The following is a 26,952-nucleotide window of genomic DNA, read 5'->3' as shown; positions in this document are numbered from 1 at the left end:
GGGGACGGCTTCTCTCCGGTGTCGGTGGCCGTTGTCCTGGAGGCCCTACGCGGCCAGGCCCGGTTGGCCTCAGCCCTGAGCCTCCCGGAACTGCTCTGGCGGCACTGCTGCCCCGGGAGGCTCAGGGCCGAGGCAGGCCCAACTAGCTGATAGTTCGCCCCACTAGGCCTCGAAGCACCGGGGCATGAGGGAGGACATCACCTCAGCAGGCCCCGGCCCAGCCCTGCCTCAGCGCCCAGCTGTCCATATCGGTGGAGAGTCATTCACACCCTTCTCCCTGAAGTTTTGCCATGTGGCACTTAGTGGTTGCAGCAGGGTGGGAGCTGTTAGTCTCTTAAAAATAACACTGCTGTGTTTAAAATGCTTGTGGTGGCATTTAAATAGAGGTTAAGGTGTTACTCCATGAAGCACATCAGGGAGCAATTAAGAATTCCAGTTCTCACCAGGTGTTCTCTGGGAACACCAAAATTCCAAACATCTCCCACCTGGAGTACTGTATCTGTCTCAGGGGCCCACAGTACAGGACAGATATGGACCTGTCAGAGTGAGGCCAGAGGAGGGACATGCGAATGGTCAGAGGGCTGGGACACCTCTCGTATGGAGAAAGGCTGAGAGAGTCGGGGTTGTTCAGCCTGGAGAAGAGGAAGTTCCTGGGAGACCTTTTGTGGCCTTCCAATATATAAAGTGGGGTTATTAAGAAACACTGGGACTTTTTCTCAGGCCCTGTTGTGACAGGAGAAGGGGCAATGGTTTTAAACTGAAAGAAGGTAGGTTTAGATTGGACATAAGGAAGACAGTTGTTATGATGAAGATGGTGAGACCTTGACACAGGTTGCCCAGAGAAGCTGTGGCTGCCCCTTCCCTGGCAGTGTTCAAGGCCAGGCTGAACGGGGCTTTGAGCAACCTGGTCTGGTGAAAGGTGTCCCTGCCCTGGCATAGGTGGGTTGGACTAGATGATCTTCAAAGGTCCCTTCCAACCCAAACTATTCTATGATTCTGTGATTTTTGTGAATAGGTGAGAGTTTAGCTCTAATGAGGAACCCTCTGGTCACTCCCATCACTTCGATGGGGTATGTTAGCATATGCCTTTCTTAAAGAAAATATTTTCTTAATAATCTTAAAAATATTTCCCCTGTAGCAAGTGAAATGTGATGAGAAAGATAGATTTCTTTGATTTTGTTCTGAAGTCCTTGCAAAGGCTGGGTATGTTTATGCTGCTAATGGCTTGGGGGAGAATGGGGAGGTGGCTTGAGCAGGTCATGCCCATCTGATATATGACCAGCAGTGCTTCTTTCCCCACAAAGTGCAAGTGGAGGACGGTGAATGTGAGGTAACAGGTGTGTAATTTCCTTTCTCCCTACTTCAGTAGATCAAACCCTTCACTATTCTGGGCTGAAAATGAGAGCAGAGCAGGAGCTGGGGCGGTGGGTTTTGGTAACGTGCTGGAAGTCAGGGACTTGGGTTCTTTTCCTTACTTCCCTACAGATATGCGGAGTGACATTTGGTGCCTTAGTTTCATCCTGTGTAAAATGTGTATATTTACATGCAAGGATGCTTTCAGAATTGGTTCTGGAGAAGAAATACTTAGACACACTGCTGATGTTTCAGCAAGATGTATTTGTAAGTGGCACAATCCGTGTGCAGTTGTCAACTCCACCCTTTTTACTTTCTGTTTCCTGTTTTCTTCCATTTTGTCACTTGCAAAAAAAACCAAACCTGCTTGTATCAAACAGCACAGGTACCAAAGAAGCAGCCAAAGGCATGTGGCTGTTTCTTTCCCTCAGCTGTTTCTCTTCTGTCTTCTGTTTTGCAGCTTCATTTGTGCTGTCATTAGTGGAGAGCAGTGGAAGGGTATCCAGCTCTTATATATGAATTAGTCTCCTTAGGTTCCCACAGTCCGTTTCTGTGATAGTGAAAGTGAAAGCTGACTCTGAAGAGCTGTAGAAGAATTTTGTGACAGTGACTGATTTGACTATAAAATAGCAGGTGAAAATTCAGCATTGATAAATGGAAAATTATGCATTGGTTAGAGCAACAATCTGATGCCCTCCATACTATCTGATACCATTTAGGAAAGAGATCTGGGGGACTGTAATACATAGGACTGTGAAAGTGTCGGCTCCATGCTCAGAAGCAATCTAAAATTTGATTGAAATACGAAGAATTATTAAAAAGAGAAAAATACAGAGTGCCATTGTGACTTCGTGTTGTAAATGGTAGCCAGCCCACCCTTTTGAAGGAACATAGTGGGAGTAGAGAAGAGATTGAGAAGTGACAGGGAATGGAGTCCATGAGCAGCAGTTTTAAGACCTGCGAAAGCAAGGGGTTGTTTAGGTAAAACATAATTAAACGATGGAACTGGAACCATGCCCTTAGCCTCTCCCTTCTCACTTGAGAGCACCCAACTGGATCCGTTGCCCCATTTAGCTCGGTATCCTCTCTTTGGTGGTAATCTGTAGCAGCAAGCTAGGGAAGAGCACAGGCCTGAAGCAATGCTCCTGTGGGGGACAGAATCCTGAGCTAAATGGGACAGTGGTTGCAGTCTGGATGCTTCTGCAGTGAGGAATGGCCAAGAGCTGTCCTTCCACTGCTTCAGGGTTCCTGCAAAGGCACTGAAGTAACCCCAAGGCTGAGCTTGACTGCATGTCCTCTGTTCTCCTACAGCACCAGGATTTTTCCTCAACCTGTAAGAACACCAGGGACTGTAGACTCCACCTTCAGCCTCTCCCTCACGAAGTTCCCAGGGCCCCTGAAGCTGGATCCTCCGACTGGGCCTGAGCAGGGCCTATGTATCTGCACCAATTCCAGGTATTAGCTTGCTGCAGAGAACTTTTCCAGAGTTCTAGGCCATTCAGAATCTAGCTTGTTCTGCTTTTTAATTTTTTTCCATCTTTGTTTTCTATTCTATTTCTAATATTTCCATGCATTTATATTTGTTTTTGTCATATTTATTTAATCCTTAAGTTCTGAGACTCATGTGATGGTCACTGTATAGATGGATGTTCAAAATCAGTCCCTACCTGTTGTGGTTTGAGCTCAGAGGGCAACTGAGCACCACACAGCTGTTCACTCACCGCTTCCCCCATCAGTGCTGGGAAGGGGAAAATAAAGCAAAAGGCTCAGGAATGGAGATAAGAACAGAGAGGGGTGGCTCACCCATTATGGTCATGGGCAAAAGACAGTCTTGTTAGGGGAAGAAAACAAGAACATCACTTTAATTTAAAGACTAACAAAACCAACACTTAACAGACAGAGTGGCGCAGGGAAAAGTGTTACCACATCTTAAAAACACCTTCCCCCACCCCTCCTGCCTTCCCGGGCTCAGCTTTGCTCCTAGTTTCTCTACCAATTCCTCTCCAATGGCACAGAGTATTGGGGTGTTGTCAGTCCGTTACACGTTGTTTCTGCTGCTTCTTCCTCCTTAGGGGGAGGACTCCTCGCACTCCTCCCCTGCTCCAGAGTGGTGTCCCTTTTACAAGAGACAGTGCTCCACGAGCTTTCTCTGACATGAGTCCTTCCCACGGCCTGCAGCTCTTCACAAACTGCTCCAGCATGGGTCCCTCCTGTGCATTGCAGTCCTCGCAGTGCCAAACTACAACAGTGGGGGCTTCCTACAGAGTCCCAGCCTTCTTTGGGCACAGCCACCTGCTCTGGTGTGGGGTCCTTCATGGGCTGTAGGTGGGCATGTGCTCTACTGGTGACCTCTGTGGTGGCAGGGGGGTGGCCCTGCTCTCTCACCACGGGCTGCAGTGGTTCTCTGCTGTGGTGCACCTCCCTTTTCCTCCTCTTCCTTTCTTATACTGACTTCAGTATTCGCAGAGGTGTCTCCCTCACAACTACTCCCACCCCTCCTCTTAGGTTCCCCTTCTTAAATGTGTCATCACAGAGGTGCGGCCACCATCACTAATCGGGTCCAACTTGGAGCTGGGGGAGCTTCTAGCACCTTCTCACAAGGGTCACCACTGTGGCCCCTTGCCCTGCTACTAAAATTCTTGCCACACACACACACACCCAAAACAGGTTGGCTGTTGAAAGCCAGAGAAAGGTTGTGAGATGTGCTGGACTCTGAGATTTCCTACCTGTTTTGTACTTTAACCTTACTGCCTTTCTTTCACTAGAATAAATTAACTTCAAATCTTCTTGTTTCTTGAAAGTAAAACCAGACTTTTCTTACCCTTATCCTACAGGAGTTTGTGCTGTCAGAGGTGACATCTCCAGTAAAGGCAGTTTGGAGTATCACACCTAGTAGGAGTGGGATATTGTTGATTTCTGCAGTGGACTTGCACAGCAACCACAAAGTAAGCTTCTACTGCTAGTGATGTGGCATGATGCTGTAACCTCCTGGTGGATGTTGCGGGTAAAAGCTTATCCAGAAGCATTTAGTCTGTTTTGTGAAATAAGTAGCTGGCCTTAAAATTTTGCAGCTACTGGGGGAAAAGAGAGACTGTGTGAAGAACAACTAAGACTTGAGTGAATATGTCCAGAAAAGGACAGCAGATGTCCATGGGGAAAATACCAGGGTATAGAGAAAATTATGTCACTCATGTTAGTGTCCCACCTCATTGAGAGGGAGTGTTCAGATCTCTCATTTCTGATGGTCTTCTGCCCTGTTGTCATGTTTTGAGCCCAGAGGGCAACTGAGCACCACCAAGCTGCTTGCTCACCCCTTCCTCCTCAGGAATGACAAGAAAAAAAATACAACAGAAGGCTCAGGGATTGAGATAAGGACAAGGAGGGAATTGCTCACCCATTATGGTCACGGGGTAAAAGACAGACTCTACAGGAAGAAAAAGAACATAGATTTAATTCAAGCACTAACACCAGCAACAATTAACAGAGTAGGACAGTGAGAAGTATTAACTACATCTTAAAAACACCTTCCCCCCACCCCTCCCTTCTTCCCTGGCTCAGCTTTGCTTCCAGTTTCTCTACCTCCTCCCCTTCATGGTGCAGGGAGCAGGGAATGGGGGGTGGTGTGGTGCAGTCAGTCCTGATTCTTCTTCCTCCTCAGGGGCAGGACTCACATTCTCCCCCTGCTCCAGTGTGGGGTCCCTCTCACAGGAGATGGTCCTCCTTGAACTTTCTCTGACTTGAGTCCTTCTCACAGGCCCTAGCCCTTCTCAAGTTGCTCTGGTGTGGGTCCTTCCTGCATGTTGCAGTCCGCCCAGTGCCAAACTACAACAGCAGGGGCTTCTTCCTTCAGAGTCCCGGCCTTCTTCAGGCACAACCACCTGCTTCAGCTCTGGGGTCCTCCACGGGCTGCAGGTGGGCATCAGCTCCACCAGCGACCTCCATGAGCTGCAGGGGCACAGCCTGCCCTCTCACCATGGGCTACAGGGGACGCTCTGCTCTGGTGCATCTCCCCCTCCTCCTCCTTTCTTCCCCTGCCCTCAATGTTTGCAGAGGTATTTCTTTCACAACTACTCCCACCCCTCCTCTTAGGTTCCCCTTCTTAAATGTGTTATCACAGAGACACAGTCACTGTCACTAATTGGCTCAGCCTTGGCAACAAAGGCAAGTCTGACTTGGAGCTGGGGGAGCTGCTAGCACCTTCTCCCTCTCCTGCTACCAAAAACCCCACCACTCAAATCCAGCACATTCTACCTCTGTGTGAATCACGTATTTAAGAATTGTCATTAAAATCCATATTCATTACACAAGACAGTATTCACAAGCTTTATTCACATCAGCACAAAAAACCCAAAAAGCTTCCTCACACTAAGTTAAAAATAACATAGTCGCAATACTGAAACCCAACTCACCCCTCATCTCTCCACCACCATCGCAACAACAGAAATTCCCATGATCGTTCCACTAACAAGGTTCAGTTTGTGTTTTGCCCGTTACCTCTCCCAATTACTATCCTTACCTTCTTGCATTCCTCTGCCCCATGTTGAGCACCAAAAAGTACTGTCAGGACTGTGTGGTTTGAGCCCAGAGGGCAACTGAGCATCATGGAGCCCCTCACTCATCCCTTCCTCCCTCAGGCATGACAAGGAGAAAATACAAAAAAAAAGACTCGGGAGGTGTGTGGTGGATGGGGAGTGACTCACCCATTATGGTCAAGGGCAAAGCACAGGCTCGTTAGGGGAAGAAAAAGAACCCCTCTCACCTAAACAAGCACAACACACCTCTCTGTTTCTTTGCTGTATCCTTTTTACAGTAAGGAATTAGTGTTTCTGCCTTGTTTTCAGTGACCTGGAAAGCACTGGAGAAATTTGGGGACAGCTATTTTTCTCTCTTTGGTTGACTTGCAGACCCACATGTGTCAGAACTAGCTTAAGGAGACCACTGCGATGAATAAATGCTCTCCAAATAAAAAGGGTTTTACATCTAGGGCATGACTTGCTGGCCTGCTCTTGGGCCTGTTGTTGGAGCAGAACAAGCTTGAAAACTCCTGTATTACCCCTTAGGACTCGTTAGTGACTTTCCAAGAGGAGATAAACGCATTTTCCTTCTGCTCTAACTGCTGGAGCTTTTGGGAGTTGGTTTCCATCCCACTGTTCTCCCAAGAGCTGGCTTTGCCTATTCCACTAGTAGCACCAAGGTTTAGGGGATGTAGGTGAAGGAGCAGTTAGAGGGCAGTCGCTGGCAAGCTCTGCTTTCCTCTGTTCATCCTGCTTGGCACATGATAGTTGCATGAATTGCTTTGTGTTTTATCCCAGTTTTCCTGCTCTAGGTGTTTTCCGAATAATGGCGAAGATGGTGAGAAGAACGTGTGCATTTTGTTCAGAAGGGGAGGCTGGTTCTGTAATGTATATTGCCAAAGAGCGAAATATTGCAGCTCATCAGGATTGTCTGGTGAGTGGCTTTTAGTTGGTTGGTACCTAAGAGGAATGGAGAAGAAGGGCTAAAGGGGAAGTTTCCACTGTGTGTCTATTTTTGACTCTACAGTTGTGTCTGAATTAAAAAGTTGGTTACCCAAACCACCAATTTTATATTAGTATGAAAAGCAACAGGGCTTGGCCAGAATTTTGGAGAGTGGGAGGACATGGCTGCACCACTGGACATGTTGGTTTGCGACATTTTTGTGCGTGTGTGTTCCTGATCAATGGTTCTAGACACGCATTCAGTCTAGCAGTAGGGATAGGTCTTCCTGAGACACTAAATTGGATGAGGTTTCTCAGACCACAGAAAGTTGTGTATTTACTTAAACTTACTTAATTAAATTTACTTAAAATATTCACATCACTTGATATATCAAGGTGAAAAACTTCCCAGTCTGTGCCTTATATAAAACAAGAAATAAAAATACCAGAAGTTGATTATATGAAAATATCTGTGAAGCTCTAAAGTGTGCTGTGATCCTAGAATATTTACTCTTCTTGCTGTCGAAGTGCCTCCCCTTTATTCTGGGATCTTAGTGGAGCTGATTCTTGGCATGCAGAATCAATTACAGCTGCCATATTCTCCCTTAAGTGGGGGTTGCTTAGTGCAGGAGATGTGTCTGCTGCTGGAACAGCTTTTTGGCTTTCACTGTTCCAACCATCTTTATTCTTGCAAGTTTTATGTTTACATCTTAATTTTTCTACTTTTTTTTTAATAGCAGAATGTTTCAGAAACATCTGATACCTCTTTTACAGTGTTACTTGAATGTTTTTTTAGGACTCTAATATTGCTTCAGTGTTGAAACTTTTTTTTTTTTCCCCACTTTACTAATTTCTCTGACCTGCCTTCAGCTTCTCTGCGCTTTTTGGCTTTTTTGTAGTTAGCTATCACCTTCAGACAAACTGTGTCTGCAGTTGACATAAGGGTAGTTCACTTTTGTTTGGAATTAGTTATATATAACAGTTAGAAAAAATTTGCTAAGAACTTCCCTTTCCTTACTTGTTGACATGGCTCAGCACTTCTGTGGGAGTTAGAGTGGCCCAAGTGTGCATGTATACTTTTTTTTGTGGGTTTCTCCCAAGCTTTGTACAATGTTCTTATGTTTCTCATGCAGTCAACTGTTGTCAGCATTGGACTGTGTGGAAATTTTATTAGCACAGAAATGTTGCATCCAGCTGTAAGGCTGAACAACGGGGCAGATAACAAGATGTTCAAGGTGTGGAGGCCTGTCAGCCGAAGTGCTTCTCCTCCTTGCTCTGGGCAGCCTGAACTTCCAGACTTTCTTCATTCCCACTTCTTACTAAGTTCACTTTTTCACCTTGTTATCTTTTCTTGGTTCACCTTCAGGTCATGTAAAATCTCCTATGTAGACAGAGGAACTTTTGACTGAAAAAAAAGTTTAAGCACAGCACCTTGCTCAGTGCAGGTGAAACCTGTTAAAAACACAGAAAAATCAGCTTTCTTAGGTAGGGCAAATATAAGAAGAAAAGATGTACCCTTCCTCTCTTTTCTGCACTGGTGACTGAGTCCCTCTATTAATTTGTAATATTGTTTCTTTTGTCTTTAGTTATTTTCCTCAGGATTTGTGGAATCCGAAGAATATAACCCAGATAATCTAGATTTAAGGTTTGATGTGGCATCAGTGTTGAAAGAACTCAAAAGAGGAAAGCGGCTGGTAAGAATTTCCTTTCTGAATCTGCACTTAGTCCTACCTCACAGTACAGAAGGTTGTCTGGCCTGTTTTATGCTTGGAAAAAAATGCAGAAAAGTACTCGGTCCTGATCTACTAAGGTTAAGGAAATTGCAGATGTAGAGTTAGAAACAATGATTTAACATTATATTTGGTGAAATTTACTTCATTTTGTATTAAAATGTGTTGTTCTTTCTGGCCTTTAAGTCCTTAGTCTGAGTTTCCTAAGAGACTTTGGTAAATGGCTAAGGCAGTGCCTGAAACAAAATTATGCAGTCTGTAAGCATAAAGGGAAACACCTTCTGGTTTTAGCAGAAGGAAGGTTATTTATATGAGGTTTTCTTAGTGGCTTTGTCTCCAGCTGCCCTCCTCCCTTACATCCTGGGTGGAACTCTTTTGATTTTGAAGTTAGCCTGGAAAACATAAATACAAGCACTAATACTGATAGGTATTGAAATAACTTGGGCAAGATTTAGGGGAGGGGGCGGTTGCCCAGTGTCCTCACGTGGCTCTTGGCATCATTTTAGAAGTTCCTCAGTATGAAATAGAGATAAGATAGCAAAAAGGTGTCTGAAATAATGACCAGGGTAGGAGTTTTTAGGAGTGAACTTGCCTGATGAGTTATACAGAGGCAACTTGCAACAGAAGATTTGATTTTCTCACAGAGGATAGTATTTGCCTTGTATGATAGGATTTTCAGTAGCTATCTGTAATGCTTACCTGCTAAACTTCATCCTGTTCTAGGTGTGCAACTTCTGTCGCAAGAAAGGAGCCACTGTGGGATGTGAGGAAAGAGCCTGTCGCAGAAGTTATCACTACTTCTGTGCACTCTGCGATGATGCAGCAATAGAAACAGATGAAGTAAATGGAGTCTACCGGTATTTAACCAAGTATTTTCTAACTAATTATTTTTTTGGTGGTAGTGTCAGAAAGAGAGGCTTAAAAATTGTGAGTTTTAAAGTTTTTTAAAAAGGAAATATGTTCTCTCAAAGTGATGCTCGATCCTCTGTTCACAAGCAATGGGGGAAATGTTTTCCTTTCACAGGAAAACAGAACAGCAATGGGAAGAAATGTCTTCAGTGTTTGAGCCTGCAACACACCTGAAAGATCACTAGGCCGAAACCAAGGAAGTCAGACTCTCTAGCTAGTCTTCAAAGACCAAGATTTTTATTAATGTCACTCACATTCTCAGTTTCTGTTGGTTCAGAAGCTTCAGTAAATGTGGTCTGAACACAGAGCAGGCTATAGCACTTCTGGATCTGTTCACATTAGGCAAATTCTGGTAATTTCCACTCCATATGCTAGTAGAGAACTTTGTATTCCCACCAAAGTTATATTTTGAGTACATTGCTAGCATTAACACAACTAAACAGACTTAAATTTCTTGTCCTAATCATGCTAGTCCTTCCTGGTATGTGCTGCCCGTGGGCTGCTTGCATTGCCATTAGTAGATGGAAAGAGTTGTTTGGAGGATGAAGATGAAGGGGTTGAGAAATTGGGACTTTAGGGACCTTTTGAAGTGCAGAAGTTATAGTAAAGTCTGAGGTGCATAAACCCCCTGATCAATGTCCATTTCTATTCAAGGCCAGAGAGATCACAGGCCATGTTAGTCTTAAAATTAATCTGGTAGATCATCTAATCACTACTTCACTGTTTCAGGAAGAGGTGCAATCTTAGGTAGCAGTGGATGATGGGTCCTTTTGTGTCAAAACACTTGCACTCCTGGCTGCTTGATTAGGGCTCAGTCCAAAATAAATACATCTTTCTGCAAGGCTGTAAGCTCAGCTGTATGGCATAGGTAATATATTTAGCTTATGCTTAGAAAGTTTTGGAAAGCTGCAAAGTTCTTGGAAGAGTGTAGCTGGAAAGATGAAAACCTATGATCACAGAAGTGGCTCTCATCATATAGCTTTAGAAAGGGGTTTTGCTGATTAAAGATACCAATTAAAGTCCGACACCAAAGTGAAAAGAGTAGGCATATTTTACTGGGGTAACTAAATAATTTAATAGAGTAATACAGAAGACATACAGTGAGAAAAGACAAAATAGTGGACTTAAATAGGAAAATACAGGGTAATGCATCAAATCATTACTACATGAGAGGGAGAATAGTGATTAAGAAAGATCCGTCACCACTTGCATACGTTACCATCATCCAAACCCGCAGTGGCTGGGCAGCCCCGGTTACAGCGAGGGTTTGGGGAGCCTGTCCCAGCAAGTGGGAAATCCTACACGGTGCGTCCACCTGTAGGTGAGGTGTCCAAAGTCACTGTGAGTGGGTCCAGCCTTATATACCCCAAAATCAGCAAACGAGAATAACTGGCACCTTTGTTTTGAGTGGACATATCTTGTTTCACTCTCACATTAGATTCCCCCAGAGCCTGGCCAGGGCTCAAGGGAGAAGCTAAGGGAGTTTCCCTGCTTATCTAATTTATGAGCAAGGTCACACATCAGGTCACAAGGCCAGACAGCTGGCTCCATGACCCTGTTATCTTATCCACACGCAAAGAAAGATAAAGATACATTCGAGATAGCTACATCTTCCACACATATTTCACTAATGACTCCATACTGAGTTAGCAGTTTCAGCTCAGGGCCTGTTGTTCAGGCTTCAATACTTCCACTTTTTACATCAGCATAGGTGGTTTGTTATAACATGGTACAATACCTACTAGCACAATGGTTATCAGTTATAAAATATACAGCATTCATCTATAGGTCAACTCTGGCTTGGGCTGGTTGTCCAAACCTTAGCACTTCAAAATGATACATCAAGCTGAAGAAGACTGAACCTCTCAAGATGTTGAAAAATGAGCTGATAACAGCCTATATACAAACTGTTAAAGATCTGGTTGAATATATGGTTTAATTTGGTGGTTTTCTGAACTGGTACACTTGGAAGTGGAACCCTTAAAAATGCTTTCTATTAAGTCATGGCGTGAGACTAGTAGCTTGTCCTGTATAGAAATACAGGAAACTCGGCTATAGCAACCTGTATTGAAGAGATGGAGAAGGACTGTATTAGAGAAAGGTCGTGAGGCAGGTTTCAGGGATTTGAACCCAAAGACTTTTGCACAGTATTAGTGGCATAAATAAAGCACAAAATTTGTAGCTAGCTTAAAATTATTGGAGAGAAGACGAACAAGACTTAACAGTGGATGTGGATTGACAGCCTCCTGCACTTTTTTTCATGGTGAAAGATAACTTTCTGAAAAGCATATCAAAAGAGAGAATCCCTTATTTAAAGAGAGAGATGGTGTTTATGAATTCTGAGTTGCCATCATTGTGATGATGAGCACTGGTTCTCAGAACAAAAAAGAGAGGGTATACTGTGCTACGGAAGTGGCTAGTAACAGTAGAGGTGAGGAAATAAGCGTAATTTTTCCTCCCACCTTGCAAAAATGGTAGTAGGGAAATGTTTCCAAATAAAGTGGTCTGAGTAGTAAATGTCTGTTCTTGATAAGATGCTCTTGTACTAGGAAGGTTGGTTTTAACTGGATAAGAATAGAATTAAAGGGAGGGAAGAAAAAAAACAGTGTCTAAAGGGTAATATTAGAAATTCAGGGATGTAAATAAGGTGTCTCCAGTACATAGCTTTCTGATTGAATTGTTAGGCATGCATAAATCTGGGGTTTTGTACATCAAAATGCATTTCATGCAAAAAAGCTGGCTCGTCAAGGAAACAGACTGAGTTTCTAAGGTCAGTGCTTCTATTTTGTTAAAATAAAGGAATGACAATAATTAAAGGGAACTGCATTTTCTAGGACATTTTCTAAAAATTGCTTCCAAACGCTTGAGCATTAGTCTTGGCAAATAGATTTGTAATGAAGAGATTAGCTAATCACACTCTTGACAAGGCAACTTTACTTAAAAAGTGATTTGGGATCCTTCTGTAAGAAAGGCATATTATAGAAGCTGATTCATGTTCTTTACACATTATTGTATCCAGAAGATAAGGAATGTTTCCAGCTGTATTTGTTGCATTTGGCCTCTTCCAAGGGATTCATATTGCTCCCCTAGAACCAGAGAAAATATTCCCATCTCACGTATTACTGAAATCTTCGAGGAATGAATAGATTGAGCAGCTTTAAGCTACTGGATCTCAAAGAGGGTGCCCTACTTCCTCAGGATTTGGAGACCACCTCATCAGTGCTGGGCAGCAGAAAGGGAGGGGCATGGAGATCTCCAAGCAAGTAACTGGTACTTGTGTGTGGCGGTGCTGTGCCGTGTGGCTGTGCCAGCATGTCAGGCAGGGCTTATAAATTCAAGCTGACTGGTAAGCAGATGTGTCTAAAGAGGTTCTGGACCTGGCCTGAGTGGTACAGGGCAAGGGGACAGCACTGCTGCAGCTACGATCAAGCAGTATTAGTACTGTGGTATTTCGTCTTGGTGTCATTAATCTCATTTTAATAAGGTGTTTCAATAAGAGTACCTCTGCCACAGTGTTCGCTGCACCAGATGAAATGTGCCTGACACAGAATTTGAACAGTGAGCAAATCCAAATAGAGTGGGGTAACAAAACTGGTAATTCAAAACTTCAGTGTTCAGAATCCACTGAGGCTCTACAAGTACAAATACAATCTTGTGCATGTATGTGACTTTACAATAGGTTCTTCCCTAGGTGGGTAATGCTGAACAAAAATCCTGATAATTCTTTTAAGCGTCTTTCAGTTTACATTCAATTAAAAGAGGGGAAATATCTGTTAAAAGAAGTCAGCATAACTCTGTTTACATATTTATTAATACTTTTTTTCTTTTTCTTAAAATTGAACTTAAATTTTAGAGTGTTCTGCCCAAAACATGACCCAGGCAATAGGACCAATCACTATGGTGAGTTTCTTTAATGGCTTCATTGATTTCATTTGTTTTAAAAGTTTGCATCCTACAGTCAATAATTCATTTGAACAAAATAAATGTTACTCCACCTCTGTACTGAGTGGTGGATTTCTAATCTTGCAGGAGTGGTTTGGTTGAGGTCCATGTGTATGCATAAAAATTGAGAAAGTTTTTTGAAGTAGGAAGTGTTTATATTTGATCTTCCCCAAATCTCTTTCAAAAGTGACTTAAAAGGCTGTGGACCTGATCTTTCGTGGAATTATTCTGACTCTGTGTGGGCAGGTAGGCCAAACAGCTTGTAAAATCCATGTGAGATATGAGAGCCATGCTAACAAGTGATGCACAAGCTTGCAGTTGGTAAGCAAAGAGATGGCTGTTACAGGAGTGGTCACCTTAGGATTTTTATCTGTATTAAAACCTTCACATTTGCATTTTCTGTATTCCCTGCAGTGTTTTTTTTTAAATAGGGCCTTTCATTCTGAAGGATCCCAAAGAGCTTTTTAAGTGTAACAAAAGGGTTATACAGCTCCTGCTTAAGGATTGCTTCCTTTGCTACAGAAATGTGGCTTAATTTGGCAGTCCTGGTCCTTGCTGATTCAGAGGTGGTCAGGATTCTCCCTGAATAAGCAAGCAAAGCTGTCACTTTGTTAACCTAATGTATACAGTCCTGCTCAAAATGGAGTGAGTCCTAGACTGGCCTTCAATTTGACCTTAAGCTCAATTGAACTGTGAGCACTAATGCTGAGAGTGGTGTGCTCCTCCTGAAGTCTAGCAAACTTTAGCTAATCTTCTTCAGAAAGTCTGACTTCACCCTGATGTCACTCAAGGGGTGGGTTAGGTGATTATCATTTAAACTTCTAGTCATAGGGTCTGGGGCTTCTTGGCCAGACACACTGTTTAACACCTGATAATTGCTATGGTTCACTAATCAAATGCAGCTTCTTATTTCACTTAGTAGTTTTTCTTTTTATTTACCTGTACATCTGAGGCCTGGCATTCCCTCCCTTTTTAAAATTAGTTTGATTTCTGTGGTCTAATGGTTGTCAGTCTGTTAGGTCTGTCTGGGATCCCAGGTTGTCTCCTGCCCAAGTACTAGACAGGGCCAGGATTGCTTTGTTTTCAGTATGAGATGAGATTAAGGCATTAAGTCCAGCCCTGTAGACCACCTCCTTCATAAGGACAACTTAAATGTTAAGAGGTTGAAGGTCTTAGTGTCTTCACGTGTTGCATATACAGTGTATGACCTATTCCCTGAAAAAAGTTTTCTCCTAGAGGACATCTTCCAGAGGCACTTAATTTGGAGACCCTCTGTTTATGAGGTTTAAAAGTATTCTGCTGGAGTGTCTGCCCTGCCTCCTGAATGAGCTTCTGTCTGACAGAGTAGCTGCACCCCAGGAGGTGGGGAGCAGCTTCAAGAGTTGAGTAAATGACACTTGGTTCTCCAAGCCCGGTGTCTTCCGCCTCTGAGCAGCTCTCAGATGCATGCATGGTGGCCACAATATTCAGAGGTACCTGCTGGTGAGCTGGCTGAAGCAGCAGGTTCTGTGGCCCACTCCTGGCCCATCTGGGCAGGCAGGGGCCACCTGTGCTGAGTGTGCTTGCAGGTCTGCACAGGGTGGGGGTGAGACAGGCTGGGATGGAAGTGCCGTGGCTCCATGGTAGAGTTTTGCATTTCAGGATCCCAACTCAGCTGAAGCAGCTCAGCTGTTCCTCTGGGGCAGGTTGACCCAGCGCTGGGCTGTGTAGGAACAGAAGAACAAGGGCTGCCTCTCCAGGCTTGTTTTTCTTGGTACTTGGAGAAAATGGGGTCAAGGAACATCCCCTTGTTCTTGGTCGAGACAACGTTCCTGTCCTGAAATCCTGTCCTGCTGTGCTCTGCTGTGTCCTTGGAAGGGGGGAATAGTGTGCCTTAGGGGCCAAGATATCTCCTTGCAGCTCTGCACAGCAGGCATGGGAAGGAAGTTTGGACTTGGAAACAGGCTTCAACCTCTGCTTAACTGGAAATGTTGAATGTACAGAAGAACAGAAAACACTGGTGTGGGGGTTTAGGCCCTGCCTGGACCAGAGACCATGTTGCCATTGTCCCTCCCCCACCCTCAGACCAGGCAGGGCTGGAAGTGAGGCACAAACCCCAGGGTTGAAATAAGGAAAAATTTAATACAACAGTGTAATAAATAACAATCTGAACAACAACAATATCAACAACAATAAACAGTAATAACAGTAAACAAGACAAAAGATATACAGAGAAACACCACAAGGGACACAGCCAGCTCGCCACGTGTGCTTCCTGCAACAAAAGCCCACAGGAAACTGTTCCTGCGCTTGGCGCATGGACCTGACATCAACATGGTATTGAATAACCCAGCTAGAGCCCTCTCCCCACTGCTGAGGAAACAACCCTATCCTAGCTCAACCAGGACAGTTGGGTAGCAGGAAGGGTTGGGCTGCTCTTTAGACTGTGTTTCTCTTGTTTTATAAGACATCTCTAAAGAAAACAACAGAAAGAGCTGAGAAAAATCCTACCACAGGTCAAAGATGTTGTGGTAGACAGCAAGGAACACTTTGTGCCTACACCAGTGTCTCCCAGACTGCTTTAAATTAAGCCACCCAGTTTTATTTTGGATTAAATGAGAGGCTATGATTTCCTTTCAGGACATGAAAAATGCAAATGTACAGTGGCAGTACCCAAAACCTAAACTTGTTTATACAACCTTCCTTTACCAACAGTAATTCCTCATTCCTCTTAATAGCATGGTTTCTAACACGAAGAACCTTACTAAGTGATGCCCAAAAGAGGTAGAGTTAAATGGGAGAGAGACATATAACCCCACTGCATTTAAAAGCCTCAGGTTTTGATTCTCTCTCTTTCTCTGCTCCTGCCAAGTCTTCCTTGCCAGAGTAATCCTTCTCTGCTTCTGCTGTTGCAGGTGTTTTCAGCAGCTGCCAGTTCTGACGTTGGAGAGAGGCTGGTCCATGCTGATAGAAAGGAGAGAGTGAAACAGATAATTTTGCAGAGATCTCATGCTATGTCACTAAAAACACTTTGTAGCATAAATAATATTAAACTTACAAGTCAAATTACTTCCGTGGGCTTTCTAGGAGAATGATTGTATCAGTGAAAAACCTAATGCCCTTTGTATGTCTTTGGGACACCTAAAATAATTCCTTATGTAGTCTTGGTTTTGAGGGTGTATGGACATAAACAAGAATTGACTGAAAAAAAAACCCCAGTCATCTTAAATTTGCCTGGAGTTTTTACCACATAGAGGTAGTGCTGCTGCCAGAGAGAATAAGTTCACTCTGCCACAGTCAAAAATCTTATGTTCAAAACTGGGGTTTGAATAATGTGAATTCCACTGAAATGTCAAGGATTTGGGGAAGCAGAAACATACTCTTGTCTTGCCACCCAAAGTACCTCACTTTTATAGCATATTGGGAAAAGAGAGAATTTGAATGATGTGAAATCATCAGTCTGGGATTTACACATTTGTAACTTTGTTGTTTATTGATTCCTAGATGCAGCTAGTAAGAGGAGAAGACATGAATTGAAATCTTCCACCATCACAGAACAAATGGTAATTCTAAATTTGAATAGTTCAAAAGAGGAACCCACATCTGCTATAAGCAAAGGATTTCGTTAGTGAAGTATTTTGACTATGTATTCAGAGAGAGACTTCCTCACAGAAGCAGTAACTTTTTCTTTACAGCTGCCTTGTTTTGATCTTGTGCTGCCCTCAGGTAACATGGCACAAATGCGATAGGAACCTCTAAACCAAGCTGACTCAGTGGAAGTACTTCTTTTTTTTTTGGAAGTACTACATCCCTTAGGCTTGCTTAGGGCTTGACACAGTTTCCATGAAAAACTGCTTTTGATGAGTCTCTTAGCCTTTTAAATGGGCACTTAGCTTGTTTGTGAGCCTGTGCTCATGGTAAATGTGGCAGATTTTCATTGCAGATCAGGCAGTTCTCAACTCTGCTGATGGAGATGGCCTTCCCAAGCCTTCAGGAGCTATCAAGCAGAGCATCCCTCTGGTTGCAGGGGAAGTGGTTAATGACTGTTTACGACAGTGAGCCTGTTGTAGGACTTGTAAATACAGCTTATTTTAAGTTTTGAGGTGATTCTCTTGGCTCCACGGAAGTATGCATGGGAACTCCCATTGACTCTTGGAGGGACTGGGATTTCTCCTTTCTAAAGGAATCAACATCCATCTTTCCTTGGCCTTGAGATTAAAGGAGGGGCGGGTCATATGAGGGGATGTGGATGATCTTTGCAGATTTTATGTAGTACTCTTGTAAGGGTAGGTTGTCTCCCAAGAATTTCTCAGCTGTAGATCTGCTTCCTGGTATTAAAACTGAGTTTTATTTGACCTGTTACCAATAGTAATGTGATATTTCTGCTGCTCTCCAGTACTAGCCATCTTGGAAATCGATACAAACACTGCAAATGAGAAGCTGAGGGGCTCCAGGTTTTACCACTGTGGGATAAATTGTTTATCATTGTGTAAGCAGCGCATTCTTACAGTGGTGGAATTTTGTGACAGAGCTTAAGAATTGTTTGTAGAACTGTAGTATGTGGAACAGCAGAGAACAACTTGGTCCTATCCAAAGGAAAAGAAAAATATTCCCCCTCTCCTCTCAAATCCTTTTTAGTATTACATCAGGTTTAGGGGACTAAACATCATGTGCACTGGGGGTCAGCATAGGCATTTAACATCTGTGCTATTTGTGAATGCAATAATTAAGGAGGGTGGTGGCTCAGATGTTGGTTAAAGAGTTTTTGCTTTGAAGCAGTTTCTGCTTCCCTTTTTAAAAATGGAATGTTTGGAGAGGAATATCATTAGCTGTGCAGAGAAGCTGACTATTCACGGAAATATGGGCTGCTTTTTTATCTTTCTGCTAATACAGAGGTAAGATGATGAAAATAAAACAATAAATATCAGTATGATGTAAAAGCATTTTTTGATTTTCTTACAGAGCACAGAAGAGATGGCAGAAGAAAACAGTTTACGAATGCTAAAAAGAAAAAACAACAGGCATAAAGGTGCAACTCGCTTTATAGAACAACTAGGAGATACTGTGATCTGTTATCAGATCCATTCAGAGCATGGAGATGGTTGATAGCAATGATGCTGCAAATGTATATTTTTTTATTCTCCTGAGACAAGTGACTCTCCAAGCTCTGGCAGGGAAGCGGAAGCCTGATTTGCAGAATGACTGTGCAGGTTTTAATAATTGTGCAGCAAACAAATCTCTGTGCTTTGGCCGGCACTCTCTGTGTGATGTGAGCTGGTGAATTCACCTGGGAATGCCCCTGCTCCAGTTGGCTGCTATGTTCAGCTGTGTGTCTCTGGCAAACAGGGGTGCCTCTGCCTGACCCCCTCACCCCCATATCGATACAGTTACATTTGAAAAGGAATCACCTCAGTCTCCTGGCGCTGAACCCCTCCTGAAGGAGAGGGTTGCCATTCTGCCGGGCAGTGCTCTGGAATGGGTTAGCTGAGGAGGTGCTGTGAGGAGCAGGGGCTGAGTAGCAACCCAGCAGTGAGAGGGGAGTTCAGCACACCTCGAACAGGAGCTCTGTCTCACGGGGCAGGCGTGGGGCTTGCTAAAGGCTGCTCCAGTTGCTGCTGCCACCGCGTGCTTATCTTACTTTTTCAACCCTAGGTGGACATAGGGTGCTTAACACAATGTAGTATTTTACTGCATAAATACGCTATTACAACAGTGAAATCAACCACTGAACCCTTCCTTCAGTTCTGCAGTTTTCAAGTTACCCCAGAGGTCCTGCTGCAATTACTTGTCAGGATTATGCTGTCCCTTGGAAGCTTGGGAGGTGTTAGTGGTGATTATTCACCTTCCCATAGCTGTGTTTAGTACATGGGCACGGTATTGTAACAGTAGGTGGCTGCCTAATGTTTTGTCTGAATTTTTACTGCCACTATAAAGAACAGGGAACCTATAAAGAATCCTGGAATAGTAGGGCATCTAGTGTAAGTGAAATGGCATTTTTTTTTCTCACAAATGTCTCCAGTAAAAAAAAAATATTGTTTTTAATGGAGGCTGGCAGACTTTTGTGAGCTGCGTGATAGCTCTTTCCTTTTGAACAGCCCATCAGATTGATCTTACTGAAACCTGACACTGACCTGCTGCCTAAGATGAGGAAAAAATAAGTTATTTCCATAGCAATCCAAATCTGAGAAAGTAGACATACAAAATGGGCTGTAATAAACAAGTTTAATGCCTGGATCACTTGGAGGTTAAGTGGCCCCAATTCTCTTACCAAATTAATACTTATTCACTTCTTGCACTGTTTTCTGTCCTTTAGCCCGTTTAGTCCCGAGGACTGGAAAAAAAGAAAAAGCAAGACAAATCACTTGCTTTGCTATACTAGGGGATGTCAGGAGGCTTTAGGAATGGCACGTTTAGAGTTGTGGAGATACTTGCTTTTGATGAATGAGGCCAAATCTAGAGCTTAGGTAATTTTACACCCAGCGCAGTGCTCAAGTTTGCCTGACCACATTTTTGTTCCTACTGAGAAGGGCTGAGTGGGTAGCTGGAGGAGCCAGAGATTTGCATAAGTATTTGTTACTGGAAGGGGGGACTTTGGCTAAAGTTTTAGTTTCTGAAGCAAACGAGTAAAGCCTGCTTTAGAGATTACTTCTGTGTAAGTGTGTTTTTGTGTTTTAACAGTCCGAATAGACTTTCTTAGGAAATGCAAGCAAGCCGGGCTTCTGGATGACATATTTGAAGAAATGCTGGACACGCTTCACCTGGCGCAAGAAAAACTGATGGATGACAACACTTCAGAAACAGGTAATGGAGACTCATGGGGGACTCTGCTCTCAGAGCAGAAATGCTGATCTGAATGCAGGCACTTGGCCCTAGATCACCTTCCTGAGGGTTCTTCTGTAGTGCCAAATAACTGGGTCCTGTCTTATTTATGCATCTGCACTGCAGGTAGAGGGAGTATTTTTTGGTATACCTGTGTAAGCAGAGGGGAAGAGCTGCCAACTCAGCATGCTCCAGTAAGGCCTTCTAACCTGAATTTTTGAAGCCACCTTTTAGCTGTTGGCAGAAGCATAGGTGGGTTCAGCCTGACCTCTTCTCCCAGACTCTGAAGAGGAGAGAGGTCCTGAAGGGAATTGGAAGGTTTTATTTGGCTCATGAGTCTGTGTTGTTCTTACAGCTTCACAGAGGGACCACCTATCTGTTAATATCAGCACTCTCTTTTGAGGGAAAAATCCCTAAGTATGTACATTTTAAGTCTTTGGATGATTAGTTAGAACTTAATTGTCAACTGTTAGTGTGTGGGGGTTTCTTCGATTTCAGTATCAGCTTGTATGAAGCACTCTGTTCTTGGAGGATTCCACTCTAATGCTTTGTCCACAACACAGTGAAAAAAGAAAATACCAAACCTTCCTCTCCCATTGTCCTTCCAGCTTTACAAAGTTACGAAAATACCTTTGGATAAAGAATGCTAATTTATGCAAAGTAACTGAAGCACATGCATGGGAAGTGAAATGTCCCACCTGGCTCAATGAGCAGCTTGCGTGTAACATGACAGCAAGCTGCTAGAAGCAGTAATGAAGTCCATGACACAGCAGGGGTTCAAAGATTTTTGGCATTAAGGAAACCTCTTAATGGTCATGTGAACTCTATAGGTGTTTTGTATTTTGTTTCATTGGAAGCCTCAGTTAGGAAATTGAGGCATAATTCTGGCCTGGTTTTTACCATTGGACAGTGACAACACTGTCTCACGTGTCACATGATCTGTCAATAGGAATCGGTATGGTCGGCTCTGCCATTACACATACAGTTGTGACACAATGGAATGAAATATCACTTAAGTATATTGCTCTTTTTCACATGGGCTGTTCACATGGCGCAGACCCAAGAAGGGAATTACAGGTAGCCTTCCTTTCCTATTTTCTGTATGAAACTAAAAAAAAAAAAAAAAAAAGTAGAACTGACAAATTGATCCTTCTTTCTCAGTATGGATTATATGAAAAGAAAGACATCTTAAAACCTCAAGCAATTGGTATGATATAAATAATTCTTGGTTTGTGCTACTTCTAATGTAGGGCTCTGCATTAACATGAGGGTTCTGTAAACCTTTATTCAGTCATATTAAATCAAATTATCTCTTTTCCTCAGAGTATGAGGAGACAGTGATGTCACTCTTTGACTGTGGACTCTTTGAAAATATACTGACCAATATACATTCAGGTATGTGAAATAAGCTGTCAGAACAGTAGCAGTTGGTATGTCTTTTGGCACTGAGGTTATATTTCTGAGCATTTTGAGAAAATGACTATTTAAAATGAAAATACCAAAGAACTTTTTTCTCAACATAATATAAACAGTTGAATAAAAGCCATTGCTGCCTGAATCTAGAAATCAGTATGTCAAATCTGGCTGGCTGGCCTGAAGAGGGAAGCAAGTCACAGTTACACAGCTTTAAAAGACCAAAGGGTGTCCACCCCAGAGGAACTTCCTCTCCCACAGGGTGCACTGCTGTCCTGTTTCTGCAGGTCGTTTCCCTTCCTTCTCCACAGCCTCCCTTCAGCAGCTCGCATGCGTTGCAGCTCTGCTCCTGTCTGATGAATGCTGGGCAGACTGGCTGTTGCATTTCAGTTAAGAGCATTAAACACCAGGAGCAGAACTTACCTGGACCTGATGGCAGTTGTAACGTGCTTTGAAAAACAAGCTGAGGGTGCTCAGAGTGAAATGAAAACAAGGGCAGGAGCAGTTGCTTGGGGCCACCACTGTGGAAGGAAACTCTGGGGTTTGGACTCCAGTCCCAGCTGTTGGAAGCAACAAGGTTAAAACTTTTCAGGTCGGAAAGTCCCTTGCTCCCATTTCCCTCTCTAACAGCTAGCAGCTGCCTTCTGCTTTAATTCATCCCTGTGAAGAGGGAAATGGATTTTAATTAGCTAACACTGAGGCTCAGTGCATGGTGGTGTTTGCTAATGTTTGCTGTTTCCCCTTCACTTGACTGAAAAAGCCAGGCTCCTCTCTTCAGTCTCCTGTTCCTGCATTAAATCCCTCTTTTGTAAAAGGGAGTGACTGGTGTTGCAGTTATCTGACACAAGGTTCCCCCAGTGCCTCATCTGAGGGCATTAAAACAGCTCTGTTCAAAACTCCTCATGTGACACAACCTTGGATCACACTTGTTTCTTTCAATTACTTCATCCTCTTCTCAGCTTACAGGAGAAATGCTTGATATTGGCACCTACATACACACAACTGTGTGATTCTCAGGTGTGAAAGTTGTCCCCTCTCCAGTTCTTCGCTATTTGAGCGGCTCAGTTCTTCCTGTACCACACAATCTTCTTTTCTGATACCGTCTACTTTTAATTTCAAGGTCAGTAATGAAAACACACATCCAAGAGGAGCTCTTAAAATGAGTGAGAAAGGAATGAAAACCGTGTTAATTAGAAGTGAAACTGTAGGGAGGGAAGGAAATCTCCAGCTTTTTTTTTTTTTGTCGTAATCTGCCTTCCAAGCTCTAGCTAGCAAGTCTCTGTGATGACATAAAAAGTCTAAGACTAAATAAAGTAGAACTAAAATAAATAACTGTGTCTTCTTTGATCTTTCTCCTGGAACTGATGATTTCAGGTTATCTGACATGCTTTAACTTCAATCCATATTTTTCATTTTATCTTTTTTTCACTTCTTGGATCATTGTGCAAAACCTGTTCTAAAGCCTTATGCATCAGCACATCAAGGTTACTCTGAACTCCAATTGTTGATACCACTTTTTAAAATCCCTTTTATATATTAGGGATAAACAATTACTTCACAGCAAGCAGCTTTACTGCAACCTTAACTGCATTTAAAACTTTTCATATGGGACCTGCTATTGCCTCGTTTTAGATTTCTGGGTTGGAGGTTCTCGTTCTCTCCTCCAGGGAAGAGTGACATCCTTTAGTTTTGCTTTCTGTTCTGTTGTCGTGTGTCCTGCTCAGAGCGATACCTCAGTCAGCTTTAATCTCCCCTTCATGCTGGCCAGTGGTCTGTCCAGTAGCTTTTGAGCTCCTTGGTAGCGTTTGTTTTCAGGGGATATGCCGGGGTGAATTCTGCTGCTGGGTTGTGCAGAGGAAGAAGGTGGTACTTGGTTTTCACACTGCTGTGCTGCCTTCACTGAGAGCCGGGTTGTGTTTTGCCTCCTGGTGGAGACTGCGGCCCCCAGCCTGCAGCAGAGCTTAGTTGCCAGCTGGGGTCAAAGCCCAACACTTAGGGAGGAGCAAGCGCAGCCGTTCCAGGTCCACATTCACCCCACCATTGCCGACTTTACAGAAATACATATTGTTTCTCTTTAGGTCATCTCCTGTATGAGGTGGAAGGTTCCCAATCTGTTACCTGCCTTCCTGTGGAAGCACTCCCACAGGCCAGTCATTCCCATTGCTGACATCTTTCTCTGGGCTATTTCTGTTTATGCCCCACATCCTTTTGGAAGGAGGGAAACGGAGCCTTTGTCCTCCAGCTGTAGGTCACCCATATGCTGAATACAGTAACACAATGTTTGCTCTTTGTTTTATTTCTGATAATTTATTAATTCATATCCAAATATTCCCTAAGAGTTTTTTCTTCCAGCTCCCACTCATCCAGTTTTTTCTTCAGATTTGTGCCTGCTCGTTCTTTTAACTGCACAGAAGGTGTTACCCAGCGTGAAGGCCGCCCGTGGCCAGTAATGCAGATGGCAGTTCCCATTGCAGCCTTGTCAACTAAACAGTGGGCGCGGCCTGGGGTGGGGCAGAGATGGGATCTGCTGTCAAGTGTGAGTGACACCTGACAGCAGAGGAAAGCAGAGGGAAGAGGGGTCACCTGCTTTTTTCAGTCAGAGGCATCAGGTGAGGTGTCAGGTCCCTCTAATGAACCGCTGCCCAGAATTTTCAACAGGCAGCGGGCATCACCATTGTTGGGGCTGCCCGTTTTCAACATCCGCGCTCAACCTCAGTGGGCAATGTATGTAAAAATGCATTACAAAAGTGTGTGCATGTACATAATCTTCTGCGTACACACACAAACAGCAGCAGTGATGGGCTTTCTGCACAAAGAGGAAGAAGCAGGGGGGAGGCAGAAGGCCAAAGGTGCTTTTTTTAAAAAAAAAAAAAAAAGTCACAGTTAACTACAGAGCCTGAACCATACTTCAGAGTGAAAAGGTAAATGTCTAGAGCTGCTTTCCCCACTCTACCCATTACAAGTGTGGAGACCTGCTTCAGTGTCTTCCCACACACACACCCAAAAGAGAAAAATACGTTCGGGTTTGTACAAAACACCCTTTGCTTCTTAATCTTAACTCTGACATTCCTACACACAGTTTGTTGTTCACTGACTAACTTTGCTGCTCAGAGGTTACTGACACCTCTGTGTGCGTTATTACTGAACAAAGCAAGTGCTTCATTTAAAACTTGCAATTAACAACTAAGGTTGTGGTAATGCTTCTGAACTCTAGCGAGGCCTGTTAGGGAGCCCTCAACTGACTTCAACAGTCTTTGCCTTCAGGGGAATGGAAGCGATAGAGAAGCAGCAAGTCAGGCAGGCAGGGCTTTGCAAAGAAGGTAAAGAATTTGGTTAATCTCATCAGCATACTGGAAGCAACTTTTTTTTCCAGAAGCAGGAACATTAAATGCTTCTGAGTCACATTTTGGAGAATCTAGCTATTGTATGCATTTGTCCAAGCCATCTCCTTTTAGGTTTAATGTTGTTGTTGTTGTTGGCTAAAGTCCAGTGAGCTTGTAAATTTGCTTTAAGTATGTAATTGTCTTTAAAGATTTAAAATGAATCTTTATTGGAGGCATCCCCATACAAATGGATTCTGCAAATGGAACTGTTAAAGCTCATATGCCAAGTAACGTTGGGTTAAGTCACTGAACTAGTAATTTTTACACTTGTTGTGATGGTTTAAATTAAATCTATAATGTAGGTAGGTTTGAGATTACAGTATATGGATGACAAAGTATGTAACTACTTTTTTCTTTTGACACTTTAATACTTCAACTGGTCCCTTCCATACAACACACAGTCGCTCTCTATGAGGAGACCAAGTGTGTATATATAACATGTATTTTAATTTAATAATAGTTACATATGACTAAAAGCTTTTATCCTTTCTTTTTCCTAATAGGAACAGAGGAAAAAATCCAGGAACTTCTGGAAAGTAGAAAAAGACTGGATAACAAGATTGAGCTACTGCAAGACTTAAAAGAAGTTGTTCTTCCTCCCCAAGAGAACACCGCTAGTACCTCCAGTATGGTGTCTGAATAACCCCTCAGTCTGTCTGTAACGGTGTCAATATTTAGGGTTTTATAATCATAGGAATCATACAGCATCTCTGGTCAGTGTCTAAGTAATTCCCTCCCACCCCCAAGACACAGACACAGCAAGAACTGGGCGTTTTACTCCTTTTTATACCTCACTATTGCAATAATTTGAAATGGTCTGTTTCTTTAAATTTTACAAGGGATCAATGAGTGTTAAACACCAAATTTAGCTTTTTTTAAAGCTCAACAAAACCCTCTAATGAAGAGTGTTTTCTCAAAGTCAAGGCAGCATCAGCTTGTTAATTTGTTCACTCCCTCCTGCCTGTGTGCAGTAGCTGCTTCCCTGTCTGCATAAAGACAGCAATGTTTTTAAGGATCACAGTGCTGCTTTGGCTTTCCAAAAAAGATAAATTAGCAGAACCTGCACTCAAAGAAGCCTTCTGAATTATGAACAGGAGTTTGGTTTTATATAAAACTCGTGCTGTAATGACAGGGGTGAAACTGTTTGCAGGCAGACCAGAAATTGTTGGGCATCATAAACAACATGTACAATGTAAAATGGATCAAACAATGGACTGTATCTTCCTTTCTCCATTAAGGAAGGATTTGACTTCCATGTGTTTTGTCCTAAAATATGGTTTGAATACAGAAAAGCACTGTTTAGCTAAAAAAGTGTAAGTTAACGAAATAAAACGTTTTTAAGAAAGCTGTGTAGTCATGCTCACTAGCCCCACTGTTGCACGGGCCATGGTGGAGGAGGGGGTGTGCTGTCAGTCCGCGCCCTTTGCTGTTACAGCAGCTGTGCTCGCTCCAGGACTAGTAACAAGTTGTAGCTTGCGCTGGTTCTGTGCAGGGGTGGAGATCAGTCAGCACAGAATAACAACATCCAAAACCTAAGCACTCAGGGTAGAACAATTAGCTGTGCCCCACAGGACAAGATACTAGTGGTTTTTACTTGCTTATACAGCTCAGGCCCGCTTGGCTGGCCAGGACTTGAAACACCATCAGTTTACTGCCTGATGGACTGGAGCACCACTGCCCAGCACACTCCCACCCAAAACAAAAGTGCATTAACGTGGAGCACAGCTTTATCTGTTCTTAGGGAACAGACATACAAATCCACTGTTGTGGGAAAGACACAAAAGCTCATGTGAGTTCCTTTTCCCTATAGCAGCACTCTGAATCACTGACAAGCTTCGGACAGCTTAGAGGGGAAGTCCTGTACTCTGGTTCTACCCTGCCCTGCCAGGCCTTTACAAGTTGCAATCTAAAACAAGTTGTTCACTAGAAACATTTACAACACATTTGGAAGCCTTTTGTCAGGCTATC

At 43.3% G+C, this 26,952-nt stretch overlaps 1 protein-coding gene across 1 annotated transcript in view; it reads left to right on the top strand.

The window, feature by feature from the left end:
• Nucleotides 1–26,329, top strand: part of SETDB2 (SET domain bifurcated 2) — a 52,651-nt gene extending 26,322 nt beyond the window's left edge. Inside the window, exons 17-27 of the mRNA XM_026864824.1 lie at nt 167–251; nt 2,665–2,808; nt 6,666–6,801; nt 8,396–8,503; nt 9,263–9,396; nt 13,302–13,348; nt 16,874–16,932; nt 18,332–18,398; nt 20,048–20,170; nt 21,512–21,583; nt 25,488–26,329. Coding sequence (XP_026720625.1) covers nt 167–251; nt 2,665–2,808; nt 6,666–6,801; nt 8,396–8,503; nt 9,263–9,396; nt 13,302–13,348; nt 16,874–16,932; nt 18,332–18,398; nt 20,048–20,170; nt 21,512–21,583; nt 25,488–25,627 — 1,115 coding nt within the window. The 3' untranslated portion in view covers nt 25,628–26,329. The remainder of the gene's footprint in view (nt 1–166; nt 252–2,664; nt 2,809–6,665; nt 6,802–8,395; nt 8,504–9,262; nt 9,397–13,301; nt 13,349–16,873; nt 16,933–18,331; nt 18,399–20,047; nt 20,171–21,511; nt 21,584–25,487) is intronic.
• Nucleotides 26,330–26,952: the final 623 nt, after the last annotated feature.

The sequence above is a fragment of the Athene cunicularia genome, assembly GCF_003259725.1.
Source record: "Athene cunicularia isolate RWA chromosome 1 unlocalized genomic scaffold, athCun1 chr1_part1, whole genome shotgun sequence".
Lineage (NCBI taxonomy): Eukaryota > Metazoa > Chordata > Aves > Strigiformes > Strigidae > Athene > Athene cunicularia.
This window is presented reverse-complemented; position numbering and strand designations above follow the sequence as displayed.